General features: G+C 41.9%; 1 protein-coding gene and 2 long non-coding RNA genes across 5 annotated transcripts; 2 read left to right on the forward strand and 1 right to left on the reverse strand.

The window, feature by feature from the left end:
* Positions 1-572: 572 nt before the first annotated feature.
* On the reverse strand, positions 573-11,478 carry LOC103629408 (uncharacterized). 3 transcript variants are annotated; one of them, XR_554358.4, is made up of 5 exons: positions 10,872-11,478; positions 10,619-10,744; positions 10,258-10,324; positions 1,509-2,316; positions 573-1,172 (listed from the first exon to the last, which is right to left on the reverse strand). It is a non-coding gene; the product is annotated as an uncharacterized lncRNA (long non-coding RNA). The 3 variants fall into 3 exon arrangements; XR_002262672.3 differs by having other exon boundaries at positions 573-1,169; positions 10,602-10,744; XR_004850180.1 differs by having other exon boundaries at positions 573-1,169; positions 10,872-11,442.
* Positions 8,789-9,308, forward strand: LOC109940153 (uncharacterized). Its single transcript, XR_002262674.3, has 2 exons — positions 8,789-8,911; positions 9,007-9,308. It is a non-coding gene; the product is annotated as an uncharacterized lncRNA (long non-coding RNA).
* Positions 11,479-16,060: 4,582 nt separating the features above from the next.
* Positions 16,061-16,543, forward strand: LOC109940431 (calmodulin-binding protein 60 D). The gene is made up of 2 exons (XM_020539956.1): positions 16,061-16,257; positions 16,379-16,543. The coding sequence occupies exons 1-2, from the start codon at positions 16,072-16,074 to the stop codon at positions 16,541-16,543; spliced, it is 351 nt and encodes a 116-aa protein (XP_020395545.1). The 5' UTR covers positions 16,061-16,071.
* Positions 16,544-19,015: the final 2,472 nt, after the last annotated feature.

Consider the following 19,015-nt stretch of genomic DNA (forward strand, 5'->3'; position numbering starts at 1 on the left):
CTTAACATTGTTGAGCGTGTTGAAATGGTTGCAAATGATTATAGCATTACTGATAAGATTTTTGCCATTGTGCTTGAAAATGCCTCGTCTAACAGAATTGCTATTGATGTTCTGAAACCTGTCTTTGCTGGTTATATTGGCCATTTGATACCTGCACCTAGTAGGAATGAGAGTGATTTGAGTAATATATTTTTGCATCAACGTTGGGCTTTCCATATTATTAATCTGATTATTAAAAGTTGTTTGAAATGTGTACAAATTTTAGCGTAATCGTAAATTTATTTCATAACAACGAATGTGGCCCAAAAATTACACCGTAAAAATCGCGCACGTCCGATCGTGCGTGGGTTATGGCTCGGGCGGATTTTTGCGTAAAATGTGATCCAAAATAGCGTAAATGGGTGTAAATTTTAACATAAATCGTTGATCTGTTTCGTAGCGAATTACAGAGTTTAAATCGTGCATGTTTAGCGTTAGTTTCCGTGCATGTCGCATAGAAGTTTTTGAACGTAAAACACATCGACAGGACCATTTATTATGTAACAACCAAAAGGCAACACATGGTTCAGATCTCAAAAATAAGAAACCTGTCATTTCATATCCGTGAACCCATAAATGATATACAAAATACGATAATGAGCGACACAATGATGGTCAGGATGTTAAAAAGATCCATCATTCATGTCGCACACATCAATCAAGAACGATGTCATAAATATAACAAAGATGGCAGATGCCATGCCATAAATCATGTCAATATATGTGCATGTTGAACCAATAACAGAAAACACAATTGAAAAAACAAAATCATCAGAACACTTGGCTTCTGCTATAAAAATGCTTCTTATGCTTCTTTGTAGCCTATACATAGTTCCTCCATATGCTTTTATGATTCCCGAAAGAAATAGGATAAGTGAGATGAAAATGAAAGAATACAGTCCAAAACTTTAGTAACTTACTTCTTTATCCTCTAACATTTCTTTAGAACAATTATTATACATTTCTAGTACCACAATCGAGCCATACAAAAATTTTAAAGCCCAATGTTTTCCTGTTTACCCCATGAAAAAGGAAGAACACGATGCCAAATAAGTGCACACACACACAATGGATAGAAACTTGACTGAGTTCAGCTACATGCATCTCCATGGATACCCTCAATTCCATTTCTGCTATAAATTGTAAAGTAAGTACCAAATGCCACACCAGGAAATACATAGAGGAAATAAAAGTGCATAGTAGCTGCTTAAGTATATAATAAACCATTATGTTGCTAGCATTTTAGACAGAAGATAAAAGAAAATATCTAATACCATGATAATGCAAACCATTACAATATGTTATATAATGCATGATGAGCAATGAAAAAGACTATTCCAGCTAGAACATATATAACAAACAAACAAAAATAATATATGTCGTACCTAGCAGAAAACACAATTCAAAAACTATATTCTTTGATACTGAGTATACTACCATTGTCAGCCATATAAAAAAAAGATAATCACCTATTCCTACAGCTGGCAGAACTGAATTTGAAGCAGCAGAACTTATTATCTGGAGGCAATCATTTTTATGACCAGTACGCCAATGCAGTGCCTGAGAAACAGCAATCAAGAGCCATCAATCTAAAATATAAGTTTGTATCAGCTGTCAGAAACGAAATGATGGACACTAAAGTTTGGCATACATACCTGATGTTTCTAAGGGCCTGTTTGTTTACCCCAATGGATTATATAATCTGGATTATTTTTGGAGGATTATATAATCTGGATTATATAATTTGGATTATATAATCTGAGTAGTCATGTTTGTTTACCCAGATTATCTGGCGTGTTTCTGTTGGGCGACGGGCTTCTCCGATCCGATAGGCGCAAAAACGATTCGGTAGATTATAATGGCAATGGTGGGTAATTTCTAGGAAACTTGAAAGGGTAGTGGGGAAGTGGGAAAAAAATAATCTGAAATAAGCACCTCCTCACTTGCTTATGGATTATCATAATCCAAGAGGTTAGATTATATAATCTGGGCAAATAAGCTAGACTGTTTGTTTGCCTCTTAGGATTATTTAATCCAGATTATATAATCTGGGGGGTAAACAAACAGGCCCTAAAACAGTACCTTGCTTTAAGTGTGTTTAGTGTATAGATGGGTCCATAAATAGTGGATGGTAGAAAGATATGACAGAACCACTGCCATTTAACAGGGAAGAAAAGCCCCATATGCATTCCATTCTCTCAAAGATTTCTAAAGATCTCACAGAAAGAAATAAGGCCGTGAATCCATAACACCACCCGGCTGTATCCTTAGACTTGTCTGCAGTGGGAAAAGTTGGAGCTAGTCATCAGCAAAAAAGCAAGATCATTCCACAAATAGGATTGCTATTCCAACCTAAGAACTGAAAATTGTCATGGTGTCATGGATAAAGAATACATTAGTACAATCATTATTACTATATGCATGATATAGCAACAAACAGTGTCGTATAAATTGCAGTTATTTAATTTTCCAGAGATCACTTCACTCAAATGCAAAATGTAGAGATAGCAATGTATATGCGCACAAGCATAATGGAGACAAGGTTGTAGCTATAACTGTATTTAATTTCACTATTTGTAATGCTAGTTGTAAATATTATAAATTGAAAGTAGCACAAACCAATTATGATTCAGTTCTAATAAATAGGCTGTAAAAAGTTGATGGCTTGATATACTATTAAAATTAGAATAGGTAAGCGTAAATATTTCATTATGTCCTGGTTACTGAATTAACTTTGACACCCAATTTATATATGTAATGAAATAAAACTCGTGATCAAACCTTTTTCATCAGAATTGTAGGTCCTCCCTTCTTATATTATCACCGATGGACTCCTTACATAGTTGATCAGGTCATAAATTTTGCTTGCTATAGAATATTCATGACTGGATAAGACCGTACTTTTAATATGTAGATAGAAATATGCTAGGGGACACTACAGTAAACTAACAAAAATCCGACGGTCAATTTATCTCCGACGGCTGTCTACGATGCCGTCGGACATAACGTTATGTCCGACGGCCACCAAGGACTCTCGGAAATACCGCCTTACCTCCGACGGCTACCCTGACAGCCATCGGACATAAGCTTATGTCCGACGGCCTCGTACGTAGCCGTCGGAGGTAAGGTTTTTTAACACGGCAAGCCCGGCGCGCGGTTCATTTTTCATGCGCGCTCGCTCTCTCCTCTCTTCTCTCTGCTCGTCGCCGCCGCCGCCGTGCCGTCACCGCCCGTCGCCGCCGCCGCCCCGCCCGCCCGCCGTCGACACCCGCCGCCCGCCCCGTCACCGCCCGTCGCCGCCGCCGCCCCGCTCGCCCGCCGTCGACACCCGCCGCCCGCCCCCCGTCGACACCCGCTGCCGGCCGCCACTGCCCTGCCCACTGCTAAGTAAGTATTTTTATTTTTATTTTGTAGTTTCCACTGTTGTTATTAAATTATTAGTATGTTAAATGATGTTTATCTTATTATATCCGAGGGCCTAAATTTGATTATATGGCAAAATTTGGTTATGTAATTAATTAAGTTTGTTTTCGTTTACTTAGTGTTGCTTAGATAATTTATATTTTTAATTTCCGAGGGTAATTATTATGCCCTCGAAATTAAGGTCAGTTTATATGATTTGTCACCCGTAATAATGTTATGTAGTGGTGTCTATATAATTTAAACTTTTAATTTTTGAGGGTAATTATTAGCCCTCGGAAATAAGGTTGTTTTATTTGATTTAGGGTCCCGTGAAATGATTTTTTGTAGTGCTATTGTATTAGTTTGGTTAATTAGTGGCTATTGTATTAGTGTGGTTAATTAGTAATCATAACTAATTAAGTTAACGTCTCGTATCTAGTATGGTTAACGATGATTCTAGTTATTCATAGTGTATCGTAGTGTCAACAAACGAAACTTAGGCGTCACCCGTTTCGGTCCAACACACCTTACATGCGACGCATGTGAGGTTTGTTGGGCCGGAATTGTCCCTTTATTGGACAGCCTCGGGGTGACCGACAGAGTCCGTGTTTATGACAAAAGCATGTGCTCCTGCTTAGTTTCGGCAGCATAACCTCTCTGTTCTCCAATTGCACCATTTTTAGGCGTGCGATTGGAGAACAACGGAGTTATGCTGCCGAAATTTCGCACGACCATATGTCTTGTCATAAACACGGCCTCGTCGGTCACTCCTGGGTGGGTTTAGGACCTATCCTTTCCTACAGATGTAGGGGCGTGATTTCTTCGTAAAAACGGATGGCACGTGCATTACTTATCTAATTAAGTTAACGTCTCGTATCTAGTATGGAGGAGAATCGTCGATGGATGTATGAAGGTTGGAAGAAAAGAGGTGCTCTATCAAGTGAGTGGGTGGCCAAGACTGATGCTTTTCTCGACCATGCTTTTGCTCGGTCAGAGACTGGAACCGATGTTAGGTGCCCTTGTAGCAAGTGTCGGAACATTAATTTCCTTGACAGGAGGACTATGTCGATACATATTTGCAAGAACGGTTATATGCCAGGCTATGAGGTGTGGGTGCACCACGGTGAGGACCCACCTCCTCGTATTGTATCGGAAGTTCAGTCACATGAAGAGGAGGACTACGATAGGATGGAAGAGATGCTTGACGATGTACGCCATGAGTTTCTAACCGTCGATTCGGAGAACCCCGGTCAACCCACCGAGTTTGAGGATCCAGCTACACCTGAGGTTCAAAAGTTCTTCGAGCTCCTTAAAGCTGCCGAAGAGCCGTTGCATGAACACACTAAAGTGACTGTCCTTGTATTTGTGACTCGACTTATGGCTATTAAGTCTAAGTTTGCATTCTCAAACAACTGTTACAAGGAACTTTTGAACTTGATCAGTGATGTACTTCCGGAGAATCACAAGATGCCAAAGGACATGTATCAGTCTAAAAAGCTGTTATCTGGCCTTGGTATGGACTACGAAAAAATCAATGTCTGTGAAAATAATTGTATGCTTTTCTGGAAGGAGACCGCAGGTGAGAAGAAGTGTACTGTATGTGGTGAGCGTAGATTCGTTGAGGTTGAAAACGACGATGGTTTGACCGTGACTACGAAGATTGCACGTAAGCAGCTTCGTTACATGCCTCTCATACCTCGGTTGAAACGTTTGTTCATCTCCAAGAATACAGCCAGACACATGAGGTGGCACAAAGAAGGGGTACGTGAGAATCCAAATGTCATGGTGCACCCAGCTGATACAGATGCATGGAAGGCACTAGATGCTTTTGATTCCAGCTTTGCTGATGAAGTGCGGAATGTCCGCTTCGGTTTGGCAACAGATGGTTTCTCACCATTCAATCTAACTTCAACGTCGTACTCATGTTGGCCCGTCTTTGCTGTTCCATACAACCTTCCACCAGCTCTTTGCATGAAATATGAATTTATTTTCTTGTGTCTTGTAATACCTGGTCCGGATCATCCTGGAACAAAGATCGATGTGATGATGAGACCCCTGATTGAAGAATTGAAAATTTTGTGGGAAGGAGTCGAGGCGTACGATTGTTACAAGAAACAGAAGTTCAACCTGAGAGCCGCGTTTTTATGGTCTATTCATGATTTTATGGCTTATGGTATCTTTGCTGGATGGAGTTGTCATGGGATTTTGACATGTCCTATATGCGTTGAAGACACTTTATGCTTTCGACTAAAGTTTGGTGGAAAGATATGTTACTTCGATTGCCATAGATGTTTTTTGCCAGAGGATCACCCATTCAGGTTCGATAGGAACGCTTTTAAAAAGGACACGATTGTGACGAGGGGACCACCCAAGCGTCTAAGTGGTCCAGAGATTCTCGCGAGACTTAATGATTTGAAACTAAACGAACATGGAAATCGTTTTGAAGGTTATGGAACCGAGCATAATTGGACTCACAAATGTGGTCTATGGGAACTCCCTTATATGAAAGCCTTGATTCTAATGCATAACATTGATGTCATGCACCAGGAACGAAATATGGGTGAAAGCATTATCAGCACTTGCATGAATATCACCGACAAAACAAAAGACAACCCTAAGGCAAGGAAAGACTTGGCCTTAATCTATAGAAGACCAACTATGGAGATAGGAGAGAATCAGAAGAAGCCACGTGCTCCTTTCAGTATTAAACCTAAAAGGAAGAAACAATTGATGAAATGGTTGAAAAACTTAAAGTTCCCAGATGGTTACGCCGCGGGCTTTAGAAGGTCTGTGAATTTGAAGACGGGCAAGTTTTCTGGGTTGAAGAGTCATGACTACCACATAATAATGGAAAGACTCCTTCCTGTTATGTTTCGTGGTTTTGTAAAAAATGATGTCTGGAAAGCATTAGCGGAGCTAAGCTACTTTTATAGACATCTTTGTGCCAAAGAAATAAAGAAAGAGATGATGGAGAAGCTTGAGCAAGAAATACCGATTTTGGTATGCAAACTTGAAAAAATATTTCCACCAGGTTTCTTCAATCCGATGCAACATCTACTTGTTCACCTACCATACGAAGCTAAGGTAGGAGGTCCTGTGCAATATAGATGGATGTATCACATCGAAAGGATCATGATTTTATTGCATATTTTATGATTTTATTGCATATTTTATTATTTTATTGTCGATTTATGTACTAACTTGTTTTTGTTAAAATAGGATGTCAAAGAAAATGAAGTCTTTAGCTCGTAGTTTGCTTGGGTCAAGGAGTAGCTCGAGGAGCAGCTCGAGGGGTGAGGATTCAGTTTTTCAGGGCACAGGTTCTACCATGAGCAGACGGAGAGCGCTGGCAGAACATTTGCCTCCACAAGATGTAAGTTAGTTGTTAAATTACATTATTTGAGTTACTTAATATTGTATGATGTAAGCTATTTGTTTCATAGGATGCTGAAATTGAGAAACCAGTGGTAGAGGATCATGCAAGAGATGATGTTGAAGATGATGGTGGAGATAATGTGGGAGATGATGCTGGAGACGACGCTGGTGGGGATTCTGGGGCTGGGGATTCTGGGGCTGGTGGAGATTCTGCAGCTGGGTCTGGAACTTCTCGAGTTAAGAGAACGAGGAAGCTGCATTTTGTTGGACCACCTCCAGAGCTTCCACCCGAATCTCGGGTTGTGATAAAGCCTAGTGGAAAGTGAGTGACATATCTTTGCTTAAATGTTATTGAAAGTTATGTTTTAATTTCTACATTGATTTCTGTTTGCAGGACTTGGATCGACAACTCGTTCACAGGCACAGGACACTACAGGCAGGTGAACATGGTTCTTGGTAATCTTGTTCGTCTGCACTGGCCTGGTCTTGTGACTTTGCCTACTGGCGAGTCTGTCCCCGCCACCACTTGGGAGCATTATCGCTATGGTGTCTGTAGAACGTTTGGCAACACACAGGCACTAGTTTGGGATGCATTCTGGGTATGACTTGTTTATACTATTTTAGTTATTCCATATATGTTTGCTTTTATGATAACACTATGGTTTTTGCAGAAACGGTACAAGTTGCCAGACGATGGATCATATGATATGAACGCTCGTTACGTGTTTGAGTATAACGCGAACGATGTCGTTGCAGATGCAATGTACTATGCACGAATTCAGGCTATAAAGGCATGGTACAGAGCAAATGCTGATGATCGACCGATGCCAAATACAAAGGCCGAGTGGTCATCAATTTACTTGACGGAGGAGCAATACCTAGAGGTAAACAGGTTGTTGCCTCTCATATCGCACAAAGCCATGTATTTGCTTGCTTTATTTAAAAAATTTCATGTAGGTGTCGGTGCCGTGGATGGCCACCCGATCAGACGGTTATCGGGCATTGTGCAGATGGTGGGCTTCCCCTGAGTTTCGTGCCATTTCCGAAAGGAACAGGGGAAACCGTGGAACTGAGTCGTTCCACAACTACGGCGGTGATGGTCATGTGCGCTTGGCTAAGCGAATGGTAAGTCTCAGTTTGTCGTAACTTTGAATTACATAGAAATGTGTCAATATAACTTTTATGTACAGGAAGTCAAATCCGGCCGTACGCCCACGGATGTGGAGGTGTATATGCAAGGCCATAGGGGTTCTGATCCTCAGAATCCTGATGTGTTATGCACTCAGACGGCCACCGACCGTCTAGTGAGTTTTTGATACTCTATTATGTGTTTGATATTGTTTGCAATGGCATAGGAGTTATGCACTTATATTTGATATTGTTTGCCTCCAGGCTTCGTATGGGCAGGAGATGGTTCAACGCCATGGGGACGAGTACGATTGGAGGAGCCAGCCAATCGACCCTCAGGCAGCATATGCTAGTGCAGGAGGACAAGCCCATGGACGGTGAGATTATTTGATTTGGTTTTCAACATTGTCATCATATGCTTGCGATTCAACTGAGCCATGAGTTACTATACTAAGTGCATGGTTCACTCTTGTAGGTTGGGTATTTTTGATTCTACGATTGATTCCAGAGAGCTGAGACGCCGTGGACGACAATCCACATCGTCGTCTTCACAGTCGTCCCGTTCACGATCAGCAGCCCATGAGATAGAGCTTGCGGTGTTGCGTCAACAGGCAGAGTACCATCAATCAGTCTTGAGGGAACAATTGGAGTACCAGAGGCAACAATCTGAATACCAGAGACAACAAGCCGAGTACCAGAAGAAGAGGGACGAGTATTATGCAAGCCTCCAGGCCCAAAATCAAGCTCTTCTCTCGGTAAGTTGAAGTAACATTTTGTAGCTTATTTTGCAAAACACTTGATGTGTATCTTGTTTGCTCAACAATGACTTGTATATAATTTGTAGCAACTAGCCCAACAAGCGGGCGTCCCGATGCCGACATATGGGATGCCGCCTCCGGACTTTGCACTGCCAATGCCAATGTTGGCGCCTCCACCACCGCCTCCGCCTCCGTCACAATTCCCTATGGTATGTACACATATGCGTGTGTGACATGTTCATAGATGTCTTATGTGTTTAAATGAACAACTGAATGGTTACTATTTCATGTGCTTGTGTTATAGGGATTTCAGACACCACCCGCTTCAGTTGCCGCACCTGGAGATGGGTCTGGTCAGGACGACACAACACATTCGTGGGTGAACAATCTTTTCAGCATGCATAGTCCAGCCGGAGGAGGTGGCGATGGATATGAGTGATAATGATGTAAAACACTTGTTGAAACCTTTCATGTGAAAGCCTACCCGTCGAATAATGTTCATTTTGGAGTTTGGACAACTATGTTTATGTAAACACTTATTGCAACCATTTGGAACTATGTTGTTATGTTAAATTTTGTGAATGTGAATGCTTATGTGATTATATTTGTGCATGTGTATACTTATGTGAGTATATTTGTTAATGTGAATGTGTATATGTGTATGAAATCTGTTTTGTATTTGCAAATGTCAGATTTTTTAAATTTCAGATTTTTGTGCAATTTCTGAAAAACATTATGTCCGACGGCTTAGTGTAGGCCGTCGGACATAAGCTATATGTTATGTCCGACGGCTTTAAACCGTCGGACATAAGCTATATGTTATGTCCGACGGCTTTAAACCGTCGGACATAACAGATGTGGGCCCAGGCGGCGGGTAAAACGGTTACACCGCCTTATCTCCGACGGTTCGATGGGGCCGTCGGACATAGCGTATGTCCGACGGCAGCCGTCGGACATAATGCTATTTCCGACGCATTATCCACGACGGCTTAAAACCGTCGGAGATAAGTTAATGCCGTCGGACATAGCTTATCTCCGACGGCTTAGTTCTTATGTCCGACGGTTTTAGCCGTCGGAAATTTCCTCGTTTACTGTAGTGGGAATGAACATAACAATTTCATAGATAACATTATGCATCCACATTTTAATTTTAATGATATTATAATGTTGTTACCGGGAACTGGGTAACACAAAGGCAAACCAGCAACTAGTCGGCTTTCCACACCTGAAAGGTAGAATAGGTTGCCAAAAAGTTATCAGATTTTCAGGTATAGCTTTTAGGTTGGCTGTCCATCAGCATGTTCTGAGATAATTGCCAGACTATATTTAAAAAAGAAATCAGGAAACATTGTTTGTGCCTTCGATTAGACCCTCTAAACCACGAAGTGGCATAAAAATTGGAACAGAAAAGATGCCAATTAAGTTATGAATTTGAGACAAGAACATGTCAAACATCCTTCTACCCTAAGTGATAGATGTGTGACTGAGAACTAAGAGGACCACCAAAGTATCAACGATGGAGAACAAAAAGGAGACAACAGAAAAAATTTAGAACCTGCAGTGCACTTTCCAGCAGAAACATTTTATTTATGTGCTAGTTGAGTACCAGCATCCAATGTGACCTGCAAAAGGAAAGCTCAATTTCATTCCTTTTGTGTAATCTAATGACTAAGAGGAACATGTTTACACACCAATAATAATTCAAAGAAGATTACAATACTACTTTTGTATCCTATAGTTTACGGAGTTCATAAAAAATCTCCATCATATCAAGAAGCAATATGGCATAATTCAAAGCTAACTGAAAACAAAACCAATATGTACAGATAAGGATCTACAAACTTACTTGCATGCATAATACTATTTCTTATGCAATTTCCTGAAAACAAGAAAACATACTAAAATATGGCAGTAACCTCTTCAAGGGTTGCAAATGCCGAACAAGCATCCTCTTGCACTCTTTATTTAGTATCCAATATCCTTGTGAGCAATCCCATGAGAATCTTAATAAATTATTTGCGTCCATTTGGATGATCAAGGCTCTGCACCGAGACAAGAATACAGTTCCATAAGAACCATAATAATGTGCGGATTTAAAAATGTAGAAGTGACACTTTTTCCTAAAAATGATGTGTAAATGTCAACCCCACACGGAGCTGGTCCAGGTACCGTGCTAGCCTCCCATCCATCCTGGGTGGGGCGTTCGGCATGAGCATCTTCAGCGGCAAGTCGCCTCCAACCTGCTGCTCCAAACGATGTGCACAGGGAAGTACCTAACCTCCATGGCGATCCTCAGCTCCATCTCGAACACCCCCTCGACTCGCTCTCTCGCGAGCTTCGATGCGTCGTCGGTGCCCCTGAGCAGCACCTCGCCGAGCGACGATGCGGCTAGCAGACCAGACTCCCCACCCCACTACGCGACGCTGCTGCTCGGGTCTGCCAGACGGTCGCGTCGAAGGGCTGTCCCACGAAACGGAACTCGGCGTCGAGCGGCGCAGCGAGCTCCACCCACATCACCTCTGTTGCGGTTGCGCATCTGCGCGGAAGATAGAGATGGGAGACGAAGAAACGATGGCGGCTGTGATCTGGAGCAGTGAAAATGGTTAGGGTAAAGAACGTGTGGATTTGGATAATGGGTTTTTAATGGGCTACGTACGGTTGGGTGGGGAATAACTGGGGTGGTATGGCTGGACCATGAGATACAACTCGACTAGGGTTTTCTCTCGTTACTAGGTCTATGCCCGTGCGTTGCCACGGGAAACACATGAAATAGTTATATGTGTGGTACCGCAAATCAAACAAAGTGAAAAACATGAAATATTTATACACACGATATTGTAAATCAAACAACATATCATAGCATGAGACTTCTCGACCTAAATTGGGTATATATAAAACTTGCATGATGTTAACAACACGGTGTTTCAATCCACTTAAGATTTTGAATGATAAGGGTCGATACAACATACACCAACACTACAAAAAATAAAAAGAATCATAACAACTTCCATCAAAAGATAACAAAAAATAAAAAGAATCATAACAACTTCCATCAAAAGATAGACACAAGTAGGCTCGCCGGTGGATACCCAATGCTCATATCATAACCACTACATCTAAGTAGAGTATGGAACCAAAACTCATTTATCAAAGTAACTACATTAGGGCTTTGACAAGATGTTTAGCTCAATAAGCCTGACCTGGGACTCCATGGTATTCTCGAGATTATAGTTGCCTGCAGTGTTGATTGCAAAACAAACAACTTATTGTATACATTAATAGGAGTAGAGATGTTTATGAACTGCCAGATACATGTATTGTAAAATCAATTAAACTTACCACGGTATAGATCTCGTCCATCTCCTTGTGCACCTTTTGATCATCAAGTCCAATCTCAAAGCTAGCTTCCCTCAGTCCATCCTCTACAACCTTTAACACCTCACTGGTGAACACCTCATATACTTATCATAGGCCTAAGAGCTAAAAACAACCTGAACTTGTTTCTTCTCTGTTGCCGTCTTCACTATCCCCTCCTCCCACTCTGAAGAAGATTACACCTCTTCAAAGGTATTTCCTTTTTCTTTGTCAAAGCTTCTCTATGCTCGGTTGATGGGGCCGGCCATCATGTAGCCATATTAGTAGTCCCCTGCGCACAACAGCCCGTCAACACACAGATTATGACCATCATGATTCAGGATCTATGCTGGCATATGCATGCATCATGGTCATGGGAGTAGCAGCTAGCTTATTATTAATGGTTACAGCACTATCAGAAAGACAGGCACACGGAGGGCTGTTGTTGACACTTACTCCTAGATTAGAGGAATGGAGGGGGCCCCTCCCCTTTTTTTGCTTTGTGCACCTCACACATCATAGCCCAATGGCTTCATGCCCAGAAGAAAACCTGGAGAAATTTCGAACAGATGTAACAACAAAAAAACAATAATCTTTGATTTCTTTTGCTCACCCCACATGAATTGCTTGCAATAAGAGAAATAGCACGCAGAAAAGATTTAAGCTAGCTGCTGAGAACGTTTACCTGGGCACCTGAAAGAAGCAGGAGGGCGTAGGGGTCCCTGGAATCCAGCAATCCAGTGGGCGACGCGCAACCGGCGAACTCGGCTCCGCCATGGTGCGCGTGCTGCAGCTTCCTGCAACCAGACAAAACGATAAAACCGAAAAAGAAGCTTTTTTTAGGTGGCAACTGAAGTTATCGAAACAAACAAGCAATGCAACCCAACGTGCAGTACAGTGCAATTGCAATGTGACTGAAGAGAAGCGCGGATGTGGATGAGAATGCGATGCATGCAGGTAGGCAATGGGCCGGCAATGCAACAGAGAAGAAGGGAGAACGGACCTGAACCTGCCGGGGACCTTGCCCTTCTCCTTGTAGGGCTTGACGAGCACGCGCACGTCGCGCACGAAGTGCGGGTTGCCTTGCTCAGGATGGCCTTCACCGTCTCGACATACATGAAGGTGACGAAGCCGAACATGCGCTTCTGCTGGTACGGGATGCGCACGTCCTGCACCGGCCCGAATATGCTGCTCGGTACATCGATGGTGGGGCAACATTATTGGATGGCTAGTGGAAACGAAACGGAACGAGCGGAGAAGGGCGGGTTTGGCTGCGGAAAAAAGGCAAACAGGATTGCGGCGGGTGGGCCACGCGGAGCTTGAGGAGCGGCGGGGGATTCGCGGAGCGTGAGGGCGTGCGGGTGACGGCTGGTTTCGCGGCGGGGGATTTGTAGGCGGGGAGACGGGGGCAGTCTACACTGCCCCCTTAATAGTTAGTACAGAAAAGCACACAGGTTCATTCCAAGGTGTACTCTAAATTCAATCGTGAATTACTAAATCAAGTATCCTAGCTAGTAGTTTGTTTTGGAAGTGAAAAAAAGAGAGCCATGCTTCATATGGAAGTGAAGAAATTGATACTGCTCTTGTTTGACCTACCTCTGAAAGTCTGCATGTGAGCATCCTTTTCTTTACAGAACATATCATATGTTTCCTGAAACTTGTTGTACTCTTCGTTCAGTGAACCCTCACACTGCTGAAGTACAAATCCGTGTCATTTTAGAAGAAAATAAAACCCTGGAGTACAAGTTGTTATGAATACCTCTTTGGAAGTGTTAGACAGTACTTTTAACAAATTCTGTCTGCATGCACAAATAGGAACACATATTAGTGTGTTCTCACAGAAGATGTATATTTTTGTTTAGCTCCCAGCAATTATAACTGGCTTTAGATGCTCTCAGTAAGTTAATGGGGGAAATTGAGTGGTTCAAATACCAAATACCTTTCCTCCTCAAATTTCAGCTGGGTTTCTTCTAGCATAGTCTGAATATCTGCTGCCACACTACAGGTTAAGAAACAATTAACAACAAACTGTAGTGATACAGATGAAGGAATAGGACCACCAGAATTCATCAGACCATGCATTTAGCCTACTCAGCACTGGGCTCAGCAGGGCTACTACCGCTGCTCGCACCGCTACTCGCATGGGTGCCAGGCCGGTGGAGCACAACCCGGAATCTGCACGGCCACCTGCAGATTATAACAACTGCGCTCAAATTTGGGATTTTCGGGAGCATACTTTAATTTCCACATAAAGGATATTATAACAGAAATGGTACTGCCAACTATGATTCTGAAAAGGGTAAACATCTAGAATGTTTTGAATAAACAGATATTATAGTGGATCACAAAATCACAAAGATGAGCACAAGTATAATTAATTCAACATACAATTCAACTCGGCTACTGAACTCGAGCATAATTCAACAGATTTGAACAGATAATTAATTGCAGACACCAAATTTTGTATACCACCTAGTAAAAGTTACAGTAAAAAATAAGGGGCAATAACATACTGATTCCTTCTTGTTGTTTTGCTTTTCCTCCAAGTCTTTGAGCGCCCGATCCATCCGCTTCCTGCAAAATAGGCAGTTCCACAAGGTGAGCACAAGAACACGAATTTTACACCATGAGCTGATGAATGAAACCGCAAAGTAGGACAGCTGAATGCGACTGACAGCTCTGCGGAGATGTACTCGATGTGCTTCTTGACGTTGGCCTTGGTCTCAGCGAGGTCATGCTTGACCAGCACCGGTCCGATGAGCTTGTACACGTTGGCCCCATCGCTCAGCAGTTCCAGCTCCTGCAGGCAGCCGCATCCACGAATCGAATAAGGCACTCACGGCGAAGAGAATAACAGGGCGTCGGTGATGAGGACGATAATGGGGCGGCGGCCCTCTTGAACCCAGATGGATGGCGTTCCTGCGGGTGCCTCGGGCTCCCGCGACTGCGATGCCGTGGAGGGGAGGGGCGATGCTTGCGCGAGCCCGCGGCTGTGATGGGGGGCGAGGGATGCGTCTTAGGAGGCGAGAGAAGCTGCGATGCCAGGGGAGGGGCGGGTTTGGCGGCGGAAAAAAAGGCGAACAGGATTGCGGTGGGTGGGCTACGCGGAGCTTGAGGCGCGGCGGGGGATTCGCGAAGCGTGAGGGCGTGCGGGTGACGGCTGGTTTCGCGGCGGGGGATTCGTAGGCGGGGAGGCGAGGGGCAGTCTACACTGCCCCCTTAATAGTTAGTACAGACTTGACGCAGCGAGATGTGAGTTCATGGCATAGAAAACCATAGAATTTGGTTAAGACAAACTGGCAAAGAAAGTCATTAAATGCAGCTGACAAAACAGTGCAGTATGCATACCCGATATATGATGTGTCCAGCTCCTTCTTTGAAAGAGTTATAGTGATCATGGAGACATGTCTTGTTGTCTCAAGCCTGCAGAGAGATATAATCTTGAACTCCAAAATTACGGGTTCATGTGCAGTTATAGTTCTATCCCGGAATAAAAACAAGTCACTTACGGAAGTAGGCCTTCTTCCAATGGCTCCCACATATCAGTAATATCAGTAGATCCAGTGGTGGTATTCTGATGGAGGCCAACAATCCTCCTCTTCACAGTAATAACAGTAACAATTAGAATCAAGTGATAAGTAATATTAGCAAGCACCAGAGCCATAAGGAGTACCTTGATCAATTCCACAACCATGACAGTCTTATTGATAGCCCTCCCCATGGCCTTGAATACAACCTCATCAGAACCTTTGTCCTTAAAGTAAGAAATATTATGGTGCAACTTATCAGGCACACAACACAACAAAAGTATATTGCATAAAAGCAGTAGTATCTCATAAAGTGAGGCCATGTGAAGACATTCTGGACACTCTTGCACACTTTGAAATTATAAAGCACAAAAAACTGCTTGAACAAAAAGATATCACATACAAAAATGTCCAAGAATAAATATAAGTATCCATGTGTATTACTAACCCTGCTTTATGTCCAAATTGTGCAGATATTAGGTAGTGGCATGTCAACAAAGATGTGGGAGGCCAGTGTGGAACATGCAAAAACATGTGTTCTAACTGACAAAGTGCATCACTACTATCCTGATGGTCTAAACAAAGCTGGTGTTGTATTCAATGTAGTTGGAGAAGTAAGAGGGTTAATATCTGATAAATATGTTTTTGTTGATGACTTTACTGAAAAGGAGAAGGTAACCATGTTGCATCGCTTTCCAGGTTTTCTTTAAACAAGTTCATCCATTTTCCTTATATGCCCACCTTTTCTGACCTGGACCATGTGTTTTTACATGTTTGCTGTTTGCCTATTTTCAGGCCGAAGCACGTGCAGCAGTGAAGCAAGCATATGAACACTGGAAGGATGTCCATACTTGTGACAATGAAACACTTGTGGAAAACCCTTCACATCCATTCAATTTGGGATCTCCATCATTGCATGAAAATCAGTATAACCAGCTGCCCACACAAATTCCTCCATGAAGTTGGCATGGCGGCTCGGGAAGCTGTACAACTGTGACAATCCAGCCACACACAGGAAAGAACACTAACATCGTAATTATAGAAGAGGCAATGGAGTAGCAGGAAGGAGATGAACTCACATTGGAGGGCGGAGAAAGAGATCAAGTAACAACAAAAAATATTTAGTGCTACCATCAGACTCTTCTCACTCTGTTTCGTAATCTATCAATTATCATTTGTTTCTAGTCTTATAAAAGAGAGCAATATTAAGAGAGAAAATATAATAAAACATCTTAATCCTAGAATTCCATATATTGTGTGACAGAGGGAGTATGTATGAGTAAGCACACTGCTAGTTGTACTTCTAATTTTCGATAAAAATGGAAATGATGCTTACCAGAACTATAGAAATGTGCATATATGTTTTTCTAATCAGGGGCCAAACTACATTCTCTGTGGGGATGCAAATGCACCCCCTAAAAATGTCTGATAGGAACTCTTGGGTAGTTACAACAACCAGTCTCGTTCTGTAAAACATGAAATTATATTATGTGAGAGAGAAAACAAACAATTTATGTTTCTAACTTTAATCCATGGCACTGATCATGTCTCAGCTTACTACTATCCACCAAGAAGAGAGATTGGAAAAAGGCCAAGCACTCACAAACGAAGGTCGGGGCAGTGAAACCCGCTGCGGTGGCCAAGGTAGTGCTCCACCAGCTCATCAGGAATCTTTCTCACCACCAAACAAAGCATCAGGGAATCCAGGATAAGTCTCTCACAGAAAGTAGAAAAGGCGAGAGGGAAGCGACGGCACCATACCGTGGGGTTGTAGTCCATGAGGGATGATAGGAACCTGGTGAGCGCAGTTTCATTAGCCTTGTCAATAGCTCTAACATTACCTCTTCAAAACTGTACACATCACTCTTAACAGTATAAATGACGTGCAACCTCTGGTCACTTGAGCCAAATGATCCAAATACTTGAGCTGAAACTTGTAGTGCTAGGTCAATCAGTTAAATTAAATTATGGACCTGTAGATAACTATGTGAAGTTGCAGTGCTGCATTTGAAGTTGGATATTAAGGGGGTTGGTGATAGATTGTATTTAGTATTTCTCTTGACATTCAGAAAATTGGCTCTAGTGACTTAAGAATGTTGTACAGTATCAAGATTCTCTACATTTCTATTTGCCACAGAAGTAACATAGTCATTAGTAGCAGGAGCTAATGTTACTTTGCTTTCATCATCATGGATTCTGAAAATAAAGGAAAATAAAAGAAGGAATGTGATTATGCACAATTCTAATCATTGATGCAGAAATTGAAGCTCAATTTTTTATAGAAGGTCCTGATATTTGGACGTATATTTTAAGCTCCTTGTTCTATAAGCTAGCAAATTCTTATTGATCATCTTAGCACCAATCCAATCAGGCCCATGTGCATATGTTTTTTTCCTGGAGAACTATCAGAAGAGCTTGATTTTGTAAAAGAGATAATTACAGTAATGCATTGATGTCTATATAACAAGGAAACCATGTGTCGACTCAAAACTTCTCTGCTTCTCCACCAATAATTCATAGTGCGTATGTGTTCTTTTTCTAAAGAACTATCAACAGAGTCTGAAGAATTGTCATGAGAGCTTAAAGTTTGTAAAAGAAATGAAGTTGATCATTACAATAATGCATTAACATGTGTGTGTATACCATATAATTCATGTGTTGACTATAAAATTCCCTGCTTCTCCACCAATGCAATGCAACACAAGGATTCCTATCGGTATCTCTCGAACAGGTATGAAAATATATCAAACAAATTTTACTTCACATCGACCAAACGAGTTAAAATTAATTATCTAATAACCTTATAACATACTCCGTCCATTTCACAATGTATCCATGTCCACCATTAGGCATGCTCTGCTGCGTACTCTTGGCTTTTGGTACATTGCATCTCACTGAAATATTAAAAATAGCAGTAGTTAGTATCTAGCCAGATAAAAGGACAAGCGAAGCATAACAACTCTCACTATTAATTGCAGTATGTTGTTGTCCATAATTTAGAAGGGGGTCCTTTGGGTTATTCAATTTTAGAGGGGATCCTTTGGGTTCTTCAGTTCAGAAAGCCCACTTCGGATTATTGCTTCATCCATCTCCCACTTCCTCTCTACCTGAATGAACTCAATAATGTGAGAAGCTAAAATTAAGTTAGACTTCTTTGATCTGAAAACTAAGTTAGCTATATACCTAGAGTTGTACTTAAGAATTAGCTCAATAATGAACTCAAGACTTTGGGTGTGTTTCCTGTTGCTACAAGTCTGGTATAGACTTTGTGCTTTCCTTCTCCTTCAGCTCAACGCTTGCTTCTGAAAATAGGTAACTTCATCAGCCTTTTCTTAACAATAATACTTCCTCAACGCACAACCCATAAGTACATCCAATCAATTTCTCCAGTAAAAATACAACCCCTCATAAAAATGAGGATGATAAAACAAG

The sequence above is a fragment of the Zea mays genome, chromosome 6 (genome assembly GCF_902167145.1).
Source record: "Zea mays cultivar B73 chromosome 6, Zm-B73-REFERENCE-NAM-5.0, whole genome shotgun sequence".
In the NCBI taxonomy this organism is placed as follows: domain Eukaryota; kingdom Viridiplantae; phylum Streptophyta; class Magnoliopsida; order Poales; family Poaceae; genus Zea; species Zea mays.